The following is a 24,559-nucleotide window of genomic DNA, read 5'->3' as shown; positions in this document are numbered from 1 at the left end:
AGATAAGAGATGCTTATATTCTCCCTGGTCTCACAGAAAGAGGGATTCTCTCTTTCTTGTTGATGGCTGTGGTATAATACCATCCCACCTGCAAAAGCGTGACAGGGACAGGGGACAGGCTGTATCGGAAAAGTGTAATGAAAATTAAAATACAGTGGTCTGCCACTGTATTAAGATGTCATTTTTTTTTTTCTTTACACAGTTGTAACGCTCCAGAGGAGCATTATAATCAGGATATTTAAAATCAGTAACACACAAAGAAAAATGTTTGGATGTTAATGATCTGTTAGTGATGAACCTGAGCCAATCTTGAGCTTATTACTTTCTATTCTAGAGGACTTATTACTGTCAAGGTTTGGTCTGTATCACTTCATTTATCCTACATCATCCCCATTTGTACTAGACAAATAGGAAGTAATGGCCAGTCAATGGCCAGAAATGAACCAGTGCACCTGTCCAAGGACCACACAGGTACACTGTCAACATGAGACATGGTGGATGCCACTTGACAGTCATTTCTCATTTACTGACCTGAAAAATCTGTATTCCCCGCATGGTCAGTCCAAGCATCAGAGAAGCTTCAATTTCCCTTTTATCCTATAGAAAGAAAATAATATGAAACAGTAGTGTTTTTTTTTTTTTTGTACAATGGACAATTAAACACCAAAGGGAAAAAACAGAAGGAGAAATCCGATTAGAAAATTTTTGATTTAAAATAACTTCATTCAGGGGCATCTGGGTGGCTCAGTCCATTAAGGATCCGACTTCAGCTCAGGTCATGATCTCACAGCTCCTGAGTTCGAGCCCCACATCAGGCTCTGTGCTAACAGCTCAGTGCCTGGAGCCTGCTTCGGATTCTGTGTCCCTCTCTCACTCTGTCCCTCCCCATCTTGTGCTCTGTCTCTCTCTCAAGAATAAACATTAAAAACAAAATTTAAATAACTTTGTTCATCTTTTTGCATCCCTAGCTTACCATAAGCTTTAAGAAAATCATGAGCACATACACATGAGCAAGGATATATTCTACTTTTTAAACCACTGAGATTTCAAAGGATTAGTGTTTTTACTATATTATATACACTTTCATATCTGACAATATTCTAAAGACCGCCATCGCTGAAAACTCTAGTAAACAATACTATTTTTGCTGCTTATTTATTTATTAGTTCTCTTCCTTTTCCCAGATGTCAGAATCTTGAATCTAATATCATAGATATATTCTGAGATGCATTCGATTTTATAGGTTTCAAACTATGTAACTCTCCTGCCTCTGAAGCCAAAATCAGAGGCACGCCTAAATATTTAAGACTGTCATCCCATGAGGATAAAAAACTGTAAAAGCTTTATATTCAGTTTGTTTGGAAAGAAAATACTTATTTCTAAAAAGTTCAATTGTCACTTGCCAATATGATATACATTCTACCAGCTAAACTATAAAAAATCAACTACAATGAGTGTAGGGGAAAAAAAACCCTGAAATGTTCTCTGAATTTTAAATGTACTCTGAAATTTGACCACATCTTTGGAGTGCTCATATGTAATAATGGGATATAAGGTATGAAGTTCAAAATAGAAGATAAATAAAATCACAAAGTAACTAAAATATTTTCATTATGAAATTCCTCAATAAAAATAAATGAGTATGTTTAGTGCCAGCATTCCCAAGAATATGGGAAGAAATATTTTTAGAAAATGCATCCTCATCTGGTATAGTAAAGACAAGATATGGCCTATTTTCACTATTTGGACTGTTTTCTCCAACTACTATGCTTTTACATCAAGAAAGGCACATACAGCAGGAGAAATCAATCTATCACTGTGAGTTTAGGTCAATTTCCTCTTCAAGGCTACTCTGATTGCTTCCTGAAATAAGATTGTGCTCATAAAAATGCTGGCTGTGCAGGCACAAGGCATGTACTACTGGGAGAGGGACACAGAAGTTTTTCCCCCCAGAATGTTTCCTGTCCTCTGTCTACCTTATTTCCACTTTACGAGCAGTTTTAATGGCTGCCACTTGATTTCTCTAAAGAATGAAAACTCCGCCCATGAGGTAACAATATCTATTTCCCCACTTCATTCAGTTTCATTATTATTATCTTGCTTTAAGAAGATAAGAAAGTCATTTTGTTTTTTTTTAATTTTTTAACATTTATTGATCTTTTGAGAGAGAGAGAGAGAGACAGAGCACAAGTGGGGGAGGGGAGAGACAGAGGGAGACAGAATACGAAACAGGCTCCGGGCTCTGAGCTGTCAGCACAGAGCCTGATGCGGGGCTCGAACTCATGGCCTGTGAGATCATGACCTGAGCCAAAATCCAACACTTAACACGGACTGAGCCACCCAGGTGCCCTAAGAGAGTCATTTTCTATGCCATGTAGAAGTACCACATCGTAAGCAAATAAAAGATAAATCTTTTAAGCAAAAGATAAATTCCTAACAGGATTCTTTAAAATACTATGTTTCCCTATCAAATGAGAAGCACTTGATATTTATTGAGCACTGATTAATGTACCAGACATTCCACCTGGTTATTTCAGATTCATTACATCATAGAATTTTCCCAACCTTGTGAGATGTATTGAACCATTCCCACTTAATAGTTGGTCCAGAATTATAGTTCTATCTGCCTAGGATCCCATAACAGTAGTGATGCAGGGTTTCTGATATCTGACTCTAAAGCTATACTCACTCCTTCTTATACACCATTCATATTTCCTGTACATTTTAAAATATAAACTGATTGTCAAATGCCATTTATTTGCATTTTCTCATATAAACTGAGGTGTCACAAATGAAATCTCTCAAGGAAACAAACAAACAACTCCGTCCTTCAGGAATTTGGCCAAAGAGATCTTATAGAACTCAATTATGCCTCTCAAGGATGACAGGACATTAACAATTTCATCTCTTGGGCACAGAAGTGAGAAAAAAAAAAAATACCATTCTTTGGTACCTAATTAAGTTTTCTGAACCAGCCAAGAAGATCATCCAGTAACATATCCAAACTACAGCCTAGTCTCCAATGGTCTAGTTAGGCTAAACTTACCACAAAGGGTATAGTAGTAATAAGAAGCACATTAATAACAATGATAATGGTAACAACTTAACATCATTCTTAACATGTGCTGGGCACTATTTTTATCCACGAATTCCTTTAGTCAAGTAGACCTGGGTTGAATCCTGGCTCTGCCCCTTGCTAGTTTTGTGGTCTTTGGTCTGTTTCCTCATCTGTACAATGAATATTACAGCTTCTATTTTATAGAACTGTGAGGATTTAAAAAAGAAAATAAAGCGTGCCCCATAAAAACAATACTCAGTAAACACTAGCTGTTGTGGTCGTTCTTCTAATTAATGGATACAGTGCAGGTACGGCTTCACTTAGAGGAACTTTAAAAATTACTGATCAAAAAAGTTGCAAATGTTAGTCCCCAAGGCAGAGATGCAGATTTGGAAAGGAGAAAAATAACTATTTCATAGTCACTGAAAAGCCAGACTCATGATTTGAAGCCACTTGGCATCTCAGTATTAGAACCATTATAAAGGGACTCTATCATGCTCCCAGGCCTGAGGAAAAGCATCATTAACTCGAAGACTGAACTACCATGAGAAACAGTTCACATGAATCCTTTTTAAAAAAAAAAAAAAAGCAAAAAAGCCCACTAAAAAATGAAATGACAACTTTTAATAAAAGCTTCTTTAAATCATGAAGGTATTTTGTCTTCAGAAGCTGCAGACTTGGGTGCGTGGGTGGCTCAGTGGGTTAAGTCTCTGACTTGGGCTTAGGTCATGATCTCACAGCTCTTTAATGAGTTCAAGCCCCACATTAGGCTCTTTGCTGTCAGCGCAGAGCCTGCTTTGGATCCTCTGTCCTCCCTCTCTGCCCTTCCCCCACTCACTCTCTCTCAAAAATAAACAAACATTTCACAACAACAACCAAAAGCTGCAGGCTGACTGCAGTTTTGTACCTTATACAATCTGTAGTAATGAACGGCAACATCATCCAGTCGGACGGCCTCTTTGATGTATTTAAGATGAGCCTCGGAAGCTGTCAGCGCAAACTGATCTTTGTGCATGTTTGGAATGTGCTTCAGGATGTAGTCCTTCCCTCTCTTGGAAACAACCTGTTGGAATACAATGGGTATGCACTGCCACATCTGTTGGAGTGATGGGAGACCTACCCTTGTCCCCCAAATGATGAAAGGACAAGGACCTAACATAGGTCATGGAAACTGGCTAATTTCCACCAGGAAATTTCCCACTTGTATTCTGTTTTCACCATCTGTTATGTTACTAGGCTGAATCAGCTAGTACCAGAAGCTCCAAAGTCAATTTAGCTGTATATCTGAGAAGAAAAATCACAAGAAATGAGAAAAATATGTTCTCTTGGCTTTAAACTCACCAAGAAAAAAAAAAACATGCAAACTTGCAAAATTTTGTACACATCACTGTTTATACTTGCAAAATTATTGGTACTATGAAATACATCTACTGTCAACACATCTTCAGGTTCTGGATCCTACTTAACTCTTCTAAAATTACAGCCACAGAGTGGGAGGTTCTAAATGTTAATCCAAAGAAGGCAGGGGACTGGGAGGAATTCTCTGAAACATTTTTGGTTTTTGCATAAAAGGCTGATGTGAACACTCTATTTGAGTATTTGTGAGGAAACAATTTCATTCAAACATTCATTGCAATTCACTATGGCTTAGTTTTTCAACGGACAGTAGCCTGGGCCTTTCAATGCCCAAAACATATAGTATCCAGCAGCTGCAGGCTAAGATTAGTTAAAAATCTTAGCCGAGGGGCGCCTGGGTGGTTCAGTTGGTTAAGCGTCCAACTTCAGCTCAGGTGATGATCTCATAGTCCGTGAGTTCGAGCCCCATGTCAGGCTTTGTGCTGATGGCTCAGAGCCTGAAGCCTGCTTTGGATTCTGTATCTCCTTCTCTCTCTGCCCCTCCCCTGCTGATGCTCTGTCTCTCTCTGTCTCAAAAATAAATAAAAATATTTAAAAAATTGAAAAAAAAATCTTAGCCAATTTCATAAGGATTATAAAACATGGAAAGGATTATGCAAAGAGAGCAAAAAGAGTAGTGCTTAAAATCATCAGAATAAAAAATAATTAAAGAATTTTTAGTTTTAAATGTTTTTATAGATATTGACATTTTGTTTCTTCCTATTGTTTAAACATGATAGATTGCTGGCTATTTAATATTGCTGAGAACTCAAGGTACAGATTTTTCTTTCAGACTCCTCTTACATGGAGATCACCTAAATTAGTATTTGTTAACTTTTCTCAGCTCAAAGAACACACAGAAAATAATATTTGCAAGGGCACTGAAGTAAGTGGCTTTGGTGATCCCAAAGGTTGAAGAAAACTTGTATCTCAGTGCTCTGGAAGCTATGGCGCACTGACTGGGAAGATCTGATTTAAAAGACGGAGATTCAGCAAGTACGTGATGACAACTTACCGGATGTAAACATAGGCTAATTTGGGTTCCACAGACACTGATATGTAAAAGCTTGATACCTTTTGTGGTTTCTCTTTAACAACTGACATGCTGGCAGTCAGTTCACAAAAATTTATATTGAGCACCTCAATGTGAAGTGCTGAAGAAACAGAAAAGGTGTAGTTTAAGCCTGTCCTTTAGAATATACTAATAAACAGTTCACTGGAGGCAAAAGATAAACAGAAAATAAGATGTAAAACACTATGCGTAGCGGGGGCTTCTAGAGCCCAGAGGAGGGGCACTGGGTACCTAGCCAGTCTGCCCAGAAGGAAATACATCTGAGCAGAGTCTTGGAGAATGAACAGGAGTTGGCCAGGTCAAACAGGGAGAGGGGTTCTGTTGGCTAAGGGAACTTCAGGAAGAAAGGCCAGAGGTGCAAAATACCACAGGGCGTTTGGAGACATAGGGATTGTTGGATGTTGTTAGAGCATAAAATTCAAGGTGCAGGACAACCTGAAAGGAAGCTGGAAAGGCTGGCAGAGATCAGATCCTGGAAAATTCCTCGGTTATGTGTGGGAGCCTGGCTTTCACTCTGTAGGTGAGAGGGAAGCCCCTGAAGATTTAAATCAGGAGCAAAATCCACTCATCTGCAAGCTCTAAAGACAGAGGCAAAGACAACAAGCCCCCTCAGCAGTGCTGCTGAGTGCTGATGAGAGCTGGAACCTGGGGGACGGGAGCAAGGACGCTGGGGAGGGCACACGACAAACATTCAGGAAGTCTACCACAAGGAAACTTCAAGAGAATTTGATTTCTTAAGCTGGTGACGGGTAATCAAGTATTTTATGTTCTAGGTTGTTCCGGTTGGTTTGGGCAGGGCAGGGAGAAAGAAGGGTGATGGGGAGAGCTCTGCAGGAGACTCAAGTTTCTGGGTGACTGGGTGGATGGCAGTGCTACTAGCTGACATTAGGGACACAGAGGCAGGAATACATGAAATCAGGTGGGAGAAAGATGAAATTGACTTGGGACATTTTGAGTTTGAGGTGCCTATGGGTAAACAGCTGTCTCATGGACACAGAGGAGAGAAACAGATTTGGGAGCCACCTGGTTGTTAAAAAAAAAAAAAAGCATTCATTTGGAGGAGATCTCCAAATGAGAGTGGTTCTATGTCAAATGCAGCCGAGAAAAGAAGTGGAAAGTGTCCACAGAATTTGGCAACTTAAAGGTCACTGGTGACCATAGGGACAGCATGAGGAGTGGAGGGGAGCGTCGGGGACAGAAAGCAGATGGAATTGTGTTGAGGAGTGTATCTGGGAAATAAGGTAAAAAAATCAGATTTTCAACAGAGGCCTGGAGGAAGGGTGGGAATAGACATGGGCAGGGTTGGGCGGAGAAAGGACAGTTGAGACAGTTCGAATAACCTAAATTTGCCCGCTGACGCTGACGTAAAGGCGTGGTTCCTCTCTCGAGAGTGGAGGAGATGGCGGTCAGGGCAAAGTGACTACTTAATTTGTTTTCTCAACATAAGAAAAGCTGTGAATGATGTTACTTTTCAAAGTGTAATGTTTTTCTCCCTTCAAAGGGAGGAAAACGATGCTTGAGTTAAGAGTAAATAAGAAAGTAAAGACCAAGCAACTGCCAAAAGAAGGCTGGTAAGTTCCAAGTTCCACCACATTTAGGATGGACAGAAATCCTCTTCCCCTTTAACTGGAAGGAGCAGATCAAATATATCAAGAGATCATGTGTACAATGCTCTTAAGTGTTAAACTTCTATCTGGGCATCACGAAGGGTTTTACTGGCCACAAACATCTGTGTTCCCATTTCTTGAAGCAACCTGAGTAGCAGCATAATGAACTAGAAATGTGCTAGAGAAAACACTTTATAACTTGAAAACAGTGCCTACCCAAGATGGGAAGTAAGCCTCCGGCTCAAAGTATTTTCCATAGTGCTTATTCCTTTTGAAGTTCCCAAGATCAGCCTGCAGGGCAAAGGCTGCCAGCAGGAAATAGGCCTCTTCTCGGAGCACACACTGAGAATGAAGAACTTGTTTTCTCAGGTGCCAGTAATAATAGTATCTTGCTGCTCTGTCACTAGGAAAATAAAAGAAAACAGAACTCACATTTGATGGAACAATCCAATGGCGTGTAAACAGAACCCAAATCCTGCTATCCATCTGGTGACAAGAGCTCTTCTGTTTCTGTTCCCTCTTCCTCCCTCCACACTCCTTGAAAAAAAGTGGGTGGGGGGTTGAGGCTAATACCTGATTGCTGCCCCACCCAGGTTGCAGGGAGGTAGGACTCCCAAGTCTGACTACCCCAACAGGCAAAAATAACATTTCCTGAGGCCTATAACATTTAATTCATTCAGAGAATGGAAGCAAGATCTGAATCATCCATTCCAACATGGTAAATATTTCATTGAAACAAGTATTACTCTAGAAGCCTGGGCATTTGTTGTCTGCGTTAAAGTAACTTTGCTGCAATAATGCGGCACGTATGACAGAAACAAGGACAAATCTGAGGGGACAATCCTGGCTTTAATGTTTTGCTCCTCTGTTTTGTTTTGTTTTTCAGCTGAGCACATTACAAATACCCTAAGGTCCTTATAAAAAAATTTCTGTTTAAATGCCCATTAAAAAAAACTATAGTGTTTTGTTTTCTCAGAATGAACTGGAAAAAAAAAGCTTGCTTTAAATCTCTCTCTCCCTCTCTCTTTCTCTTTTTTTTTTTTAATTAAGTGGATGTTACTTTATGGGTGTGGTTTTATAGGAACATGTTATGACAGTCATGATACTCCTCACAGATGGAAATCCTACTAGTGCACTCATTACAATCCGTTGAAGTCAGAAATAAATATAGTTCCCATTAAATACATTGAATAAGAAGTGCTGACTGGGGAAAAACATGGTCAAGCTCCAAAAAATGTCACAGGCAAATGGGATGCCTTTGTGATCAAAGTAAAAATGCAAGAAAAAAAAAGTGTGTGTGTGTGTGTGTGTGTGTGTATTTAATGAGCTTACTTGCCTCCCCTATTAGTTTAAGTCAAAGGTTTACCTGAGATTTATAATGCATTACCTGATGACAATAAAAACATGAGTTTATTTTAACTAAGATCATGTTTAAGTATGATGAGTTTAAAAATAAAGCATTTATGTAATTTTTTCCCCATGGGACAGAGTACTTTTCAAGGCATTTCTTTTTATAATGCTGACCACACAGTGTTTGGACTAGTTCATCCCTGGGGAAAAGAGCAGAAGTACAGGGATGAATTAAACATTCATTAGCCCCAGGGGGTTAATTTGTGGCTAAATAATGTATTTTCCTTCTTTTCAGCACATTCCATACTTAGTAGGTAAATTGAGCAAAAATTTTACATAAACTCCAAATAACTAAGAAAGTTTCTTGGCCTTTAGAAAAAATTATTTATGGGCTAATATTTTTTACTTTTTAATTTACATATGGCAATAACACAAATATTAAGAGCAGATCTCACATATAACTTATTAGCCAAATGTATCTTTGTATCTTTTAATGGAGTTTCTCAGAGTTTGAAAGTAAATAAGGAAAACAGAGTTCACATTTCTAGTATTTTCCATCAGCATTTTCTATCCATTAACAAAACCAACTTTGAAAGCTTTCCAGCACTGAATCCTCCTATACAAATGATAAACTGAGCTTTTGAAATGGTAAATTCTGAGTCTGTATCAGTAGCATAGAATTGCTCATGCACCCACCTCCAGAAGAAGAATCAATTACCTGCCCTTGCCAAACTGCATCTAAGATTCTCACAGGATAGCTCCACTGGGTGTAATCTTAGCTTTAAGGCCCCTGCCAAGAACAGAAGCAAGACCCCAAAGGTGGAAAGAAAACCAGGCTATATCGACACCATTTTTACAGGAGAGAGTTCTTGCTGCTGCCCTACTCCCCATCTCACCACCAGAAAAGAATACAGTCCTTTAATTAATTTCTCCATTCTTCACAAAAGTGCTAGTTCCTTCTTGAATGAAATATCTTCTTTTTGGTGAATGACTGGTTATCGAAAATGGGGAGTACAATGTGAGGCAGTGACATTGTTAACATTTTCATCAATAGTCTAACATTATCATTCATCCATTCATTCATTCATTCATTCATTCCACAAATATTTAGAGCGCTTACTGTGCCTCTTTTCTAGGAACTGAGGATACATGAGTGTACACAAAGATTTCTTTTAAAATCCTTGCTCTTTTGAAATGTGTATTCTAGCAGATGGAGACAAACACACACAAGAACTTTATATGGTTATGTTAGAAGGTGAGTGCTTGTGGAAGTGAAGGTTTAGAGTCTCTCCCTGTCCTCATACCTGATCAATCTGCCATTTTCCACATAGTACTGCACACGGAAGTGAATGATCATAGGAGGTCCAAATTGGTCAATACCCTAAAACAAGGACACATATAAAAAGAGAGCTATTTTTGGTAACTGCAAAACGGGTTTTAAATGCAACAAAATACCATTACTTACAAGATACTTTTAAACCTTGAAAGGTTTTGTCTACTTCTAATGCAGCTGGGTGGTGGTGGTGGCTAGGCAGAGGGTAGACAGTTGTCCGTTATGGATATTAAGTTCATACAAAACTGGGAAGTTATAAAGCACCATCATGTATTTGATACTCATTCACTGTAATGCCAATGACAACATAAGGGAAGATAAAAATAAATGCCAGTGGAAATTTCTAGTTGAGATCCAGTTCCTCTCTCAGCTCTATCCCCTGTGGTGACCATTTGCTCCTCATTACAAATGTTCTCTTGTTCCTCTGACATTCCACATACCAAATTCTAATATGCTGTTTGTTTATTTAGACTTTAATGTTCCTTACTTTGTAGTTAGCTTCCAAGTAGCCTTCCCGTTTATTCCAAGAATTCTTAAATGCAAATCGGAGGATCTAGGATTAGACATTGGGGACTTATTCTTGATTAATATGGTGGAAACACTAGGCAAATTCCCTGTGAATGATGTCCCATGTAAATGAAATTGATGTTTATTAAATAAAGGCACCAGTATAATAAAGTAATAAAGTATCAAAGGTAAGTACAGTAAAAGTAGATTTAAAAATTAGGAATAACTTCTAGAACATCAGTTTTGATGGCTAACATAGCCACAGAAGAGAAGCAAGTTCTTTTTCCATGGTTCTTGTTTCAAAGTATTATCCCCAAATTACTAAAAAGTTATTATCCAACATGATTTAAACAGATACCCAAAATCTATCATACACTATAAGCTATTAATACTTTATTAATGTGACATTTTAGAACTTACACATTTCCCTTTTTCATTCTCTACTTCATAGTGTTTTTATGAATTAAAATTTAAAAAATTAAATATTTTTCTAATGTATAATAGCTAAAATAAACCTTTTAAAAAAATCAAAATAGTTTTGCTCATAAATGTAATCTCACCCAAGTGACTTCGTATTGTCGTACCTTGCTGGCCTCTTTCTTCCATTCTTTTGGACAGTATTTATACAGCTTTTGTGACAACTCCATATAGACATGTTCATTATCTGCACATTAAAAAAGGAGGTAATATGAAAAAGAAAAGATGATTTTTTTTAAAGAAAATACACACAAAAACGGGTTCTTTAAAAAAGCCTCACAATTTGTGAATGTGCTCTGAATTCACACACAAAACGTGAACAATCAACAAGATACTAAAAGTCAAAAAGTTGGCTAGACATTAATGAGATTCTTTATAAACTATTTTGAGTTCGCAATACAGAACACATCTTATTAAAAATATGTAGTATTTAGAAGAAATACTAGCTTCCACATCCTGCTTTTACTAAGTTTCTATGGTCAATCCTAATGCATAGTCAAACTTCCAACTCTGTGCTTACTTGCTCTTAGAGAAACATGCTTTTGCTTAGCTCACAGAGGACTCCTGTCATAGCTGCAGAATAACGAAACAGGGCAGAAACACCATCCTAACTGCTATGTAAGAAATGAGACAACATTGAGGATAATTGACTATTTCCAAGTGACAGGTCTGACCCACGCTTCGTGAAGAACATTCTTTAAGACAATTTCTTCTCTGTGTTTTCCACATAAAACACACCCTGGTAAAACACAGTCTTTGGACTGATCCCATGGAAAGATGAGAAGAATCTCATGCAAAAAAAATAATGCTAAAGTATTTCTTCAGGGAGATGATGTTCTTAAGATGAACAGAAACCATGATTGCTAAAAACCCGTGTAAAAATGATCTAAACATATGAAGACAAGTTGTTAAAAAATATTAAAATTTTCAGATTTCCCCAAGAGAATATTTTAAAAGAGAGATATTTCACAACAGAAACCTTCAGCATTCCTATCTTGTACAAAGTTGTAAATCTTTTTAAAATAGTTTAGTCCTTTTTCTCTAACCATCACTAAGGCAGCATCCTCATGGAAAGCTCTGCATAAAAATGTACTCACTCTGGAGGGGAAGGGTGTCTCTTTGACTTCTCCAAGGATAACAGACCTGACTACACTGTCACTCCTGACTGAATGCTGGAGAGGTTTGCTTGAAAAAGAGCCATAAGAGAACAGGAAGGGTAGAGTTTCTCTGTCTATAAATGGCATATTAAGCCAGCCAATTTGAATGAAAGGGATAAGAGGTCCCAGAGACCAAAACAAAACAAAAACAAAACAAAAAAAACCCCCAAAAGGATGCTACTTAAATCCACTTATCAGATCAGCCAAATTATCTCCCATATCTCACATGCTACCAGTTAAACATGAAGTGAACAAGACCAGACAACCTTCCTGTTGAATATGGTTTGTGTTTGGCTTGAATTCCCATCTGAAGAAGCAATATAATGAACAGAATGGAGACTGTTCACCGTAATAGCACATACTTTTAAACTACCACCGTATCTCTGCCATCTGACAGTCTGATCATGGCTTTATATTTTAAGAATTCTAAAGCATATATCAGAAGTCTGCAAAGTGGGTGAAGTAATCTCCAGCTGACACCTGAGAAAACTGAAGTCGAGAGAAGTCAAGTGACATTTCTAAAGCTACATAGCTAGCTAGTGGTAGAACTAGAATTGGAACAAGGTCATCTGTGTCCTTTTCCAATGTTCTTTCACCACACTACAATCTTTCTTTTAAAAAAGAGATCTTAAAATCTAAGGAAGCCATAAACTGGTTTTATTAGACTGACTTGTTAAACAACACAGATCAACAATCTGGCTGTCGTGGTAGTAAGAAAGAATTAATTTTGAGTTTAGAATAAAAGAAACAATTTTTGGAATCTATAGAGCATCTTATTTCTCCCAAACTTTTCCTTGAAAGAATGACTGAGGGATGTACTAATAGAAACACGGAGCTAAGCATCTGTGCTTTTATTGCTTTAACTACTACAGGAAAAAAACTGAAGAGCAAATGGTTGATTCATTGGTTCCTAAGGTGTTCCCTGCTCCAAGCTCTCTGGCTTCTCCTAAAAAAAGACAGCTGAAGATGGTTCATATTTTGGAGGAGAAGGGCTGATCATGATACACTTTTCAACTTGGCAGATCTAAGCTTTTTATGGTACTAACCAGATTCTCAAGATGTCATAAGCCTTTAAATTTAAGCCGATTCCAGTAGTAGAATATGATTCATCTACAAGTATAAAATGTAATTAAATACATTTCACACAAAAAAAGTATTCCTGAAAAACTGAGCGAGGATAGAAAAGGTTTTTTGCATAAGGGTAAATTAGAGAAATTTAAACATATGACTTGAAAGAAAAAGCTTATAAGGAAAGGCTGCAGGTAAACCCTGGGAACTTAACTCTAAGGTATTATGGGAGTGGGCAGGTGGAGGAGGCTTCATGTGAAGAAAGCCTTCACATAAAGTAAAAGTAGAAACTGATCCCCCATCTTTAAGTCTTATAGTCTGATTGGAAGAAAAGGAGAAGGTGTTAAGAAGGAAAAACAGGAAACAAGAGCAAATTAATAGATCACTTTGTTATACTATATGGTCAACAGCAAGAAAACTTGAATAGACGAAAGCCATTTTTCTTATGCCTAAGTTTTTTAATGTCAAAAATTATGAAACAAATTACAAAAACATGCAAGATAATTTCCTACTAGCTACAGCTGTTCCCTGAGTGCAAGGAAACAAAAATCAAGCATGGTTCATTAAAACAGAAAAGAACAAATACAAAATTTAGACTCCTGAAAAGGAACCGATTTTTAAGTTCAAACTATGATACACAGCCTAAAATTCTAAGTCTTGTAAGAAATACACAACAGTTAAGATCAAAACACGAATAGTAGACTAAAAATGATGATGAATTTATGGGTATTTTGCCAATCACAATCTTATCACAATACACCCAAATCAAGTCACAGCCAGCTATAAAATATCACTTCCTCGGTGACAGCTGGCTAAATCTATCAGAGATGGGACTAAGACCTACTTTGTATAACACTGAGTCCAAACAGGTGACAGTCCTTTAGCCTGAGTAGGTCACACACCTGGACCAGCAACTGGTGACACAGAATTTTAACCTGTAGAGAAAAACAAACAAGCACACAAAAAACACAACTTGAGACAACAAGTCACTCAAACCCAAATACTGAGCCACAATCAGGCAATTTAATACACCCTGAATATATGCCTTGAAAGGACAAGCCGACACTAGCAAAAACTGCTGTTGGTTCATGGAAATTGCTTTAATCTGCGTTGTGTTTCAATACTGATTATCACAATATGAATTTTTACAACATGGCAATAAAGTACCAATGCAATCTTGTACAAGACTCATAAATCTTATGACACATTGACGAGGCCTTAATTCTAAACCCATGGCGCATGGTAAATATTTCAGAAGGTACCCAAAACAGCCTATTCAGATTATCAGAAGCATGAATTAGGCAGGTATCTTTACAAGGAAGGTTTTCTTCTTGATGGTCTAAGCAAAATACTTAGATATTATTACAATGAGTGAATAACTAGCTTTTATTTATCTTACTTTTATTGTTTTATACCTTTTAAGTACCTAAACAAGGGTCCTTTCTAAGTCCTAGTATAATTCAACCATAAAAAATCATATCAATTTGGAACTCTGAATAGGCTATCCTGAAAAGTCACATGTTGAATAATAACATAGTCTTTAACAGACACAGTTTTAATGATTTCTCCAATATTTAATAAAGTATTTTGGGGGACAGTAATTCTGTTGGGTCTGTCTCATTGAATTCAGAATCACTAAAGCTTAGAGCTGACTTTAAGAGACCATACAGGTCAATTTCTTCATGTTATGGATGATTTCTTCATGTTATGGTCAATTTCTTCATGTTATGTCATGTTCTTCAGTAGGTTAAATGTCCAACTGGTGATTTCAGCTCAGGTCATGATCTCATGGTTCATGAGTTCAAGCCCCGCATCAGGCTCTGTGCTGACAGTGCACAGCCTGCTTAGTATTCTCTCTCTCTGCCCCTACCCTGCTCTCTCTGAAAGAAAGAAAGAAAGAGAAAGAAAGAAAGAAAGAAAGAAAGAAAAAGAAAGAAAGAACAACCCACAAAGCTTAAAGTCATATAAGCTAGTAATGGCAAAAGCAGCAACTCACAACTTTGCTCATTTAAGTATTAAAATATTTCCAAATGTGTATTTTAAAATACATACAACATGACAGTTTATCATTTCAGCTATATATATTATGTGGGGCATTTGTCCCTCACTTGTACTATACTTGCAATGATACTGATGCCACTTACAGTTTTAATAATAAATTCTAAATTAACTCTGAATTCATGACTTTTTATCATACCTTAATATGTGACTCAGATTCAGAAAATAAGAGACCCCTGAAACCCCTTGATAACTGAAAGCCAAACAATGCAGAATGGTGATAATTCCAAGTGAAGGTTTACTGCTTTTTCCACATTATTAAATGGCAACTAATCTGAAGCACCTTATCTAATGGAAAGAGCAAAAGGTATTTATTTAAGACCAAAAGCACCAATTCCACTGCTTAGAAGCACCAGGAACTCAATGAAGCTGGGATCGTGTCTTATCTTATTTTTAGGATATATAGTTGGCACTCAGTAAACGTCTGATGGATGAAAGCAGGTGTCTGATGCCCATTTGGGCCTCTTGCTTTTGTTCTGTACCAGGACTATGGGCTAGTCTCTGGCCCACTGAGCACATCACTTTATGAATGTGCCACTGAAGAATTTAGGGAAAATGAAGAATTGCAAACTCACAAACACCACTGGGAGACTATATTTGCCAATAGGAAATCATCCTCTTTGTTCATTAAAAAAAACTGTGTATTTTTGAGTTCTATATTGTCTTAATTCTACTTTACAAATAAGCTTAACCAACATGATAAAGTAAGGGGAAAACTATCAAACGTTATATAAAGTTGAAATACACACTGCAAATTTGAGACTTAAGATGCCATACCATCTAGGATACCTTTAATCCTTAGTTTTTACTGTATTTTAAAATGTTATAAACAAAGCAATTGGGATAAAATGTGATAAAAAGTTAGCAGAAAACTTCCAAACCACAAACCATACATAAAACAAACCATGTTGTAACTGTAACTGTTGTTCAAATAATGCTGTACATTTCTTCCATATATCCCATATACTTATTATTGTTCTGCTAATTTAAATCAAGTATCTGGGGCCTACTGATAAAGCTCTGTAACAACTATGGAGTAAGTAGTGTTCTTGTTTAAAATTATGACTCTTCTTTGAAAAAAGGCTTGAGTTTTTTGTATTTGCATATTATGAGTCTTGAAGGCTACATTTTAGCTGATTGTGAAATTTTCTTAAATTTTTTTTTTTTAACGTTTATTTTTGAGACAGAGACAGAGCATGAACGGGGGAGGGTCAGAGAGAGGGAGACACAGAATCTGAAACAGGCTCCAGGCTCTGAGCTGTCAGCACAGAGCCCGACGCGGGGCTCGAACTCACGGACCATGAGATCATGACCTGAGCCGAAGTCAGACGCTTAACCGACCAAGCCACCCAGGTGCCCCTATTGTGAAATTTTTCAAGTTCTTTAACCTTCAGGAGCAATGGAGCTTTAAAAAGTGCTACAGAGTATATGAAGTATTAAGAATAAGAATTAAAATATTATCTAAAAATATCCTCTATATGGACCTTTTTAATAAAAAAAAAAAAAAAAGCATTTGGTCCTAAATGTCAATGGTTATTGAGCAAGCACATTTAAAATATATTCCAGGGGCATCCGGGTGGCTCAGTTGGTTAAGCATCCGACTTCAGCTCAGGTCATGATCCCGTGGTTTGTGGGTTTGAGCCCCGCATCAGGCTCTGTGTGGACAGCTCAGAGCCTGGAGCCTGTTTCGGATTCTGTGTCTCCTCCTCTCTCTCTGCTCCTCATGCTCATGCTCTGTCTCTCTTTCTCTCAACAATAAATAATTGTTAAAAAAATTTTTTAAAATATATTCCAGAAAAAAAAGAATTGTTTACCTTAGTTTTAGTGAACAAGTATAAACTCTTGGCCACTATTTATATCACTCAAAAATTTTGTGGCTCTTACATTTACCATAATTTTATTTCCAAAATTTTCCAAGTTTCCATATTTAGTATTTCTCTGATGATTAAAATCATTTAAAACAGCCCCTATTAGTTCAACCTCATGGAGAAACTAGAATGATCAGACATTAATATACCTCACATGTAGAAAGACAACATTCTACCAACTACACGTCAAGGAATAAATCATCTTTGTGTAAAAAATATTTAGAAATGATGAAACAAATGAAACCATTGATAAAACTGGTTTTGTTACAGTTAATTTGCTATGTTACAGCCATACAAATAACAATTACTATTTTATGAATGCAGAGATAACATTGGAAGGAAAAGGCAGAGCTCTGGCAGTCCTGCACTGGCTTTCCAGCAATGAGGGGCCTCCATACTACTTAACTGAGTCCCTCCTCCCTCCTTTGTTCAATTACTTGCTAGAGAAGGGTCTGGACATGGCAGCGGGGTCTACATGCCCTGGAATAAGAAGATCTCAACAGGCCCACAGGGGGTTCGGATTCTCTATTTGAGTTTCATTAACAGAGCTCCCAAATGAAATGCACAAACATAGCTCAAAGAAATGAAAACAAGTGCTACTCTGTTAAGGGTTCACGTACTGAGCAATGCTCAGCTGCCACACACTACAATGAACAGTTTATTCATGTCACGTCTTTAAATCCTTACAACGACCCTGATGAGGACAGTAAGATCATCTCTACTATACAGAAGAGGAAACTGGAGTAAAAAACCAACTTGCCCAAGGCTGCAGAGTATGTCAAGGAGTAGAGATTTCAACTTCAGTCCCTGTGACTCTAAAATCCTCCTTTTTTTTTTTTTTTTTTTAAATGTTTGTTTATTTTTGACAGAGAGAGAGAGAGAGAGACAGAGCATGAGCCGGGGAGGGGCAGAGAAAGAGGGAGACATAGAATCTGAAGCAGACTCCAGGCTCTGAGCTGCCAGCACAGAGCCTGACGCGGGGCTCGAACTCACCAACCGCGATATCATGACCTGAGCCGAAGTCGGACGCTCAACCGACTGAGCCACCCAGGCACCCCGACTCTAAAACCCTCCTTAATGATGATGATGTGTGGCTGTGCAATTCATGATCACAGTCCTGCCCATCCTGTAGGGGTATTACACTAATGTTACAAAATAAGGAAAGTGAAGAGATGTAACATGAATCTCTGATGAGGAATTAAAGTAATAATAGCAGCTACTATGTTGGGAATGATGCTATGCACTAACAATATACACAATTACATAGTATGATTGTAGTATGGTTGTTATTCATAATTATCTTCCTTAGCTGAGATTTTAGGACAAGTTAATTTCTTTGAAAATTCTAGCTGGCTCTCGGTATTCTTCATGAAGCCAGATTAGTCTTCCTTCCACTCACCTGAGGTCAGTAAGGTTTTGTTCCGTATCCTGTATGTGCGCATAGATGCACACATGAACACAAGGATATACAACTCTCTGGGTGGAAACATATAAATGGAACTGAGAGAAGTTTCTTAACTTCTTATAGCTTAGGCTATATGCCCTGGATTTTGAATTTTAAAAAAATTTAGTATCTCTTTATATAACTGCATATAAAAACTGAAATAGCATATTCACCTGTATAAGAAAAATTATATTTCATATATTTTGACCATGACCACACTAAAAAAGATAAGCTGCCAAGTTTTATTAGATTAAAAAAAAAAAAAAACCCAAATGTTGTAAAAATGATAGCCTATCACTTCACATACTCAAAAACAACTTTGGGTACAACATTGCAATAGCAATGTTGCTGATGAACAGAAATTCTGCCCCACAGATGATAAAATTCATCCAAGAGGTAGGTTTGATGCTCAGACAATCCCTATAAGCAAAAACGAGGTTATATCAGTAAATCAAGAAACTAAAACCCAGAAACTGTGGTGGTTGTCAGAATAAAACCAAAATAATTACGGTGATAAGCAGAGCCATTTCCTGTGTAAATTTTGTAATGAAGCTATTTAAATGCCATATATATTCAGTATAACACTTAGAAATATTCTTTTATATAGCAATTGGGTTAACAAAGAAAACTAAGGGGTGCCTTGGTGGCTCAGTAGGTTAACCATCTGACTGTGGCTCAGGTCATGATCTCGCAGTTCGTGAGTTTGAGCCCCACATTGGACTCTGTGCTGATAGCTTGGAGCCTGGAGCCTGTTTCCGATTCTGTGTCCCCCTCTCTCTCTGCCTCTCCCCTGCTCATACTCTGTCTCTGTCTCTATCAAAAATAAAGATCAAAGAAGAAAAAGAAAAAGGAAAAAAAGAAAACTAATTTAAGGCATTGCACTGAGGCAGTATTTTTCCTAATTCCATCTGAATACAATCAGTAAAAGGAAGAATATGAAAGTCGATAACAGGGAGAGGAGCTGAAAAGTGCTAGGCATGATTCTGATTACCATAAAACTGTTTGGCAGTGTCTACCAAAGCTAAACACAGGTATCCTTTATGATTCACAGTTCAGCTCTTAGGTGAGGCTCAGAAATGTATACACATGTGCATATACATAAAATGCTCTTAACACTTTTACTCATAGTAATAGCCCAATACTTACAACAACCCAATATCCATCAACAATAAATGGATAAACAAATTGGGCATATTCATACAATGGAATATTACACAAGAATGAAAAAGAATTAGTGTTATGTGCAATAACATAAGTGAATTTCATAGGCCAAGTTGACTGAAAGAAGCTACATATAAAAGAAAACACACCATGTAATTCCAGCTGCATGAAGTTCAGAAATAAGCAAACTACTCTATAGGGGAGGGAATACTTATTACCCTTTGGGTAGAGATGACTGACAAGGAGAAGTCATAAAAGATCTTTCTGGGATGCTGGAAATATACTGTATCTCAAGCTGGATGATGGTTATAGGGGTGTATACACTTGTAAAAATTCTCTGAGCTGCATGCTTATGATTCCTATACTTTGCTGTATGTAGATTACAACTCAGTTTTAGAAGTTAAGAAAAACAGTACCATATTCCTCAATGTCCAGGTCAACTAAGAGAGTTACCCTTGACTCCTGAACCATAGCAACAGCTTAGTGCTCAAGTGCACAGCCTGTCCTTAAAATTGGCTAGACTTAGGCTACGATTAATGATCAAGATGCATATTAAGAAGCTAGCAATTATTACCTTATCATGTGTGTGACAACTCAAAAACATTTAAAAAGCAAAATCATATTATATATTCATAAAAATTTATATTTCAAGACACAGCTTTAAAATAGCAAGGTGTTTGTTTTTCTATAATATAGTAACCAAAATTCTGTAATTCCGCCCTCCCCAGGTGAAAGAATATTGAGGGCAGTCGCTCTAAAGCCATAATTCAAAGTTTGTAGACAACTTTAACCCCCCACTTCTGTCACATTATTAATGGTCTCATTCTGTAACGCTCTCACCCTTCACCAGGTAATAACTTGAATGTGGCCACTGGTGGGAACAGGACATTCAAACATTTCTCAAGTCGAATCTACTTACATTTATGATGATGTTCAGAGATTCATCATTGGGAAGGAAGATACACACACTCCGGCGGTCTTGCATGACTCTGTTGTTGTGGAAATTCAATTTGTTCATCGTGTTGTGGGCTCTCCAGTGGTCAGGGCTGGGCTCCGAGTCCTCGGCAATTCCTCTGGTTCCGAGCACTCCAAAGCCAAACTCCGTTCCTCATCACACGCCCTACGGGAGAAGCAGCGTGATGTTCCACTACGTAGGTTTCATAGCTGTAAAAAAGCCCAAAAGCCAGCCATAAATGAAGGCAGTGAGATTGGTGAGGAGAGAGACAGGGACATGAGCAGCAGCACAACTGCTTCTGTTGGCACAAAGACAGCACGTCTCAACGCGAGGGCTGCCTGCTTTAATAAATGAGAACTCACTGAAATTCATTCTGTATTTTGCCCACTATCAACTCTTTCAAAACTTTCATTCATCGTCATGAATTAAACATAGAGCCAATGAGCGCCTCATACATTCGAGGCTGTGCTGTGTCCTCCAGGGCTCACAGAAGCAGAGAGAGCCTGCCTTTGAGAAGTTTCCAGTCTCGCATGGGAGATAACAAAGGGTTCCATAAACAAACAGAATGACAAACCAGCAACAACAACAAAATTCTCAATCTTTTTTCCCATCGCAAACTCAAATAAATGCCTTGGCTCTTACATCACATTCCTTCTTTAACTGCTGTGGTCTGGCTTTCACTTCCTTCACTTCACCACCATGGCTCTGCCAAAGGAAGCCAGTGACCTCCAGACCATCAGCAGAATCTGGGATTCACTTCAACCGATCTCACTCTTACCAAGGTTAAGCCCTCCTGACAACTTTTTTTCTCCCTGAGATTTTATGGTGCTGCTCTCTCTCCCGATTCTTTAACCTGACAATGCAAACAATTTTTCTGTTTCTTTTCACCAACCAATTAATACCTAGAAATAACAAAACTATCTATCAAACCATGTTTGTATACAAAAGAACTGTGGATTTTGTAGATACCCTCTCATATCTATTCAGTTTATTAAACACATTTTTAAATTTCTCTCAGGTTTTCAATATATGCAATTTTTTTTTGCAAGTAATGAAGATTTTATCTCTAATCTCAACACTCACACCCTTTGTTTCATGTCTTATTGCATTGGCAAGACTTTGCAGAATAATTTTAAAACAGCGGGGGATATATTCTACTTTTAATGGGTGTGTCTACTTTTTCATATATTATTGCTAATATAACAATATTCAGCCAAGATTAAGACTAGTTGCTTCTCAAACAGTAATTATTTTTCCCCAATAGTAATTATTTATATTGTCTCTTTCCAGCTATATTTGTATGATGCAGAAAAGAATTTCTAAGAATACAAAATTGTTTTGCCAGAGAGTATAACCACACATTTTCTTTCTTTTTTTATCATCACTTATATTCAACACCCAGTGCTCATCACAAGTGCCCACCTTAATACCCATCATCCATCTAGCCCATCTCTCACCCACCTCCCACCATCAACCCTCTACCATTAAGAATCTCTTGGGGTTTGTTTCCCTCTCTCTTCTTCCCTACCCCCCTTCCCATATGTTCATCTGTTTTGTCTTTTAAGTTCCACATGAGTGAAATCATATGGTATTTGTCTTCCTCTGATTGACTTATTTTGCTTAACATAATACATTCTAGCTCCATCGACGTCATTGCAAATGTGTGTAATACACCCCCCCCCCCCCCACACACACACCATCTTCTTTATCCATTCATCAGCTGATGGACATTTGGGCTTTCTCTGTAGTTTCACTATTGTTGATAATGCTGCTGAAAACCTTGGAGTACATGTACCCCATTGAATCTGTATTTTTGTATCCTTTGGGTAAATACTTAATAGTGTAATTGCTGGATCGTAGGGTAATCCTATTTTTAGTTTTTTGAGGAACCTCCATACTGTTCTTTCGAATGGCTGCACCAGTTTGCATTCACACCAAAAATGAAAGAGGGCTCTCCTTTCTCTGCATCCTCACCAACATCTGCTGTTTCTTGTGTTGTTAATTTTAGTCATTCTGACAGGTGTGAGGTGGTATCTCATTGTGGTTTTGATTTGTATTTCCCTGATGATGAGTGATGTTGAACATGTTTGCATGTGTCTGTTAGACATCCGGATGTCTTCTTTGGAAAAGTGTCTATTCATGTCTTCTGCACATTTCTTAACTGGGTTATTTGTTTTTTGGGTGTTGAGTTTGGTAAGCTCTTTATAGATTTTGGATACTAACCTTTTATCAGATATGCCATTTGCAAATATCTTCTCCCATTCCATAAGCTGCCTTTTAATTTTGTTGATTGTCTCTTTCACTATGCAGAAGGTTTTTATTTTGATGAAGTCCCAATAGTTCATGTTTACTTTTGTTTCCCTTGCCTCCAGCAATGTGTCTAGTAAGAAACTGCTCTGGCCAAGGTCAAAGAGGTTGCTGCCTGTGTTCTCCTCTGGGATTTTGATGGTTTCCTGTCTCACATTTAGATCGTTCATCCATTTTGAATTTATTTTTGTGTATGGTGTAAGAAAGTGGTCCAGTTTCATTCTTCTGCATGTCGCCGTCTACTTTTCCCAACACTATTCATTAAAGAGACCGTCTTTTTTCCATTGGATATTCTTTCCTGCTTTGTCGAAGATTAGTTGATCATATAGTTGTGGGTCCATTTCTGGCTTTTCTATTCTGCTCCACTGTATCTATGTGTCTGTTTTTGTACCAGTACCATACTGTCTTGATGACTACAGCTTTGTAATATAGCTTGAAATCCGGGTTTGTGATGCTTCCAGTTTTGTTTTGTTTTTTTCAGGATTGCATAAACTGTGTAGATTGCTTTGGGTAGTATAGACATTTTAACAATGTTTGTTCTTCTAATCCATGAGCATGGAATGCTCTTCCATTTCTTTGTGTCCTCTTCAATTTCCTTAGGCGTAAGTATTCTATAGTTTTCCGAGTACATAACCACACAGTTCTAACAGAAAAGCTACTGTCAGTGCTCACATAAATCAACGCATAAATGAGATATAATCTGGTCTATTTGCTTAAGGTTAAATGTCCATCTGTTATAAGCAGGAAGATGGGAGAGAATATAATCTTATATGGCACTATGAGTAAATACAAACTAGCATTTCTTTTTTTTTTTTTTTTTTTAAACGTTTATTTAATTTGACACAGAGAGAGACAGAGCATGAACAGGGGAGGGTCAGAGAGAGGGAGACACAGAATCTGAAACAGGCTCCAGGCTCTGAGCTGTCAGCACAGAGCCTGACGCAGGGCTTGAACTCACGGACCGCGAGATCATGACCTGAGCCGAAGTCGGACGCTCAACCAACTGAGCCACCCAGGCGCCCCTAGCATTTCTTTTTAAAGTATGAATAAAATGCCACCAACAAGGAAGCTACTTAAATTAAATAAAAACAAATGGTAATCTTACATACAGTATTTCCTTATTAGGAAGGTGACTGAAAGCCCCCTTACAATTCTATTCTGTTTTTCTTAAAGGATAATAGCAATTCTTTCACATTAAGATTGTAGCCAGCACATCACCCTATAGGGTCACTGGAGGTCAACACTGAAGTTTATCTCCAGTATGGGATGGTTAGCCCATGTGTTATACGACCACAAACTAAGTACACGCCAAATCCAATCACTGGTCTGACAGATGCACACTTTCAGTTCAACAGTTCCAAAGCACCAATTGGAAGACCCATTTTGGCTGCATCAGAATCACTTCAGTGTCTGTAAGAAATACAGAATCCTGAGTGCAGTGACATTTCTACTCACTCAGAATCTCCCAGGTCAGGACTCAGGAATCTTAATCTTTTAAAAAAAGCTCCCAGGTATTTCTGACACATAGTAATGTATAAAGACCGCACTTGAGTTAACAGAAGGAAGGTACTGTGCAAACAGCTGAATATAATACTTTCATAGCATACACTGGGAAAACATCATGAGGTACAGAATGAGGAATAAGCAACATATAAGGACTTCTGAAAAGTACTCAATATTTTCAAAGGTATAAATTCCTAAAACAGGTCAAATTTTTGTATTAGAACACTTCCCTGAAAAGT

The 24,559-nt window shown here is 37.8% G+C and overlaps 1 protein-coding gene across 5 annotated transcripts in view; it reads right to left on the bottom strand.

Annotated features, from left to right (window-relative positions):
* The window catches only part of FRMD6 (FERM domain containing 6), an 80,898-nt gene that overhangs the window by 18,857 nt on the left and 37,482 nt on the right, over window positions 1-24,559 (bottom strand). For 2 of the 5 annotated variants that reach the window (XM_042989692.1, XM_042989693.1), the window contains 7 exons: window positions 20,475-20,719; window positions 13,869-13,959; window positions 10,883-10,986; window positions 9,787-9,863; window positions 7,349-7,535; window positions 3,966-4,121; window positions 532-597 (listed from right to left, as the gene is read on the bottom strand). In XM_042989692.1, the coding sequence (XP_042845626.1) occupies window positions 532-597; window positions 3,966-4,121; window positions 7,349-7,535; window positions 9,787-9,863; window positions 10,883-10,986; window positions 13,869-13,959; window positions 20,475-20,573 (780 nt within the window). In that variant the 5' untranslated portion in view covers window positions 20,574-20,719. Of the gene's footprint in view, window positions 1-531; window positions 598-3,965; window positions 4,122-7,348; window positions 7,536-9,786; window positions 9,864-10,882; window positions 10,987-13,868; window positions 13,960-20,474; window positions 20,729-24,559 lie in introns of those variants that run through there. The other 3 variants (XM_042989694.1, XM_042989696.1, XM_042989695.1) reach the window with 3 other exon arrangements.

Source organism: Panthera tigris, chromosome B3 (assembly GCF_018350195.1).
Source record: "Panthera tigris isolate Pti1 chromosome B3, P.tigris_Pti1_mat1.1, whole genome shotgun sequence".
Taxonomy (NCBI): Eukaryota; Metazoa; Chordata; class Mammalia; order Carnivora; family Felidae; genus Panthera; species Panthera tigris.
Note: the sequence above shows the minus strand (reverse complement) of the source record. Positions and strands in the feature narration are given on the sequence as shown.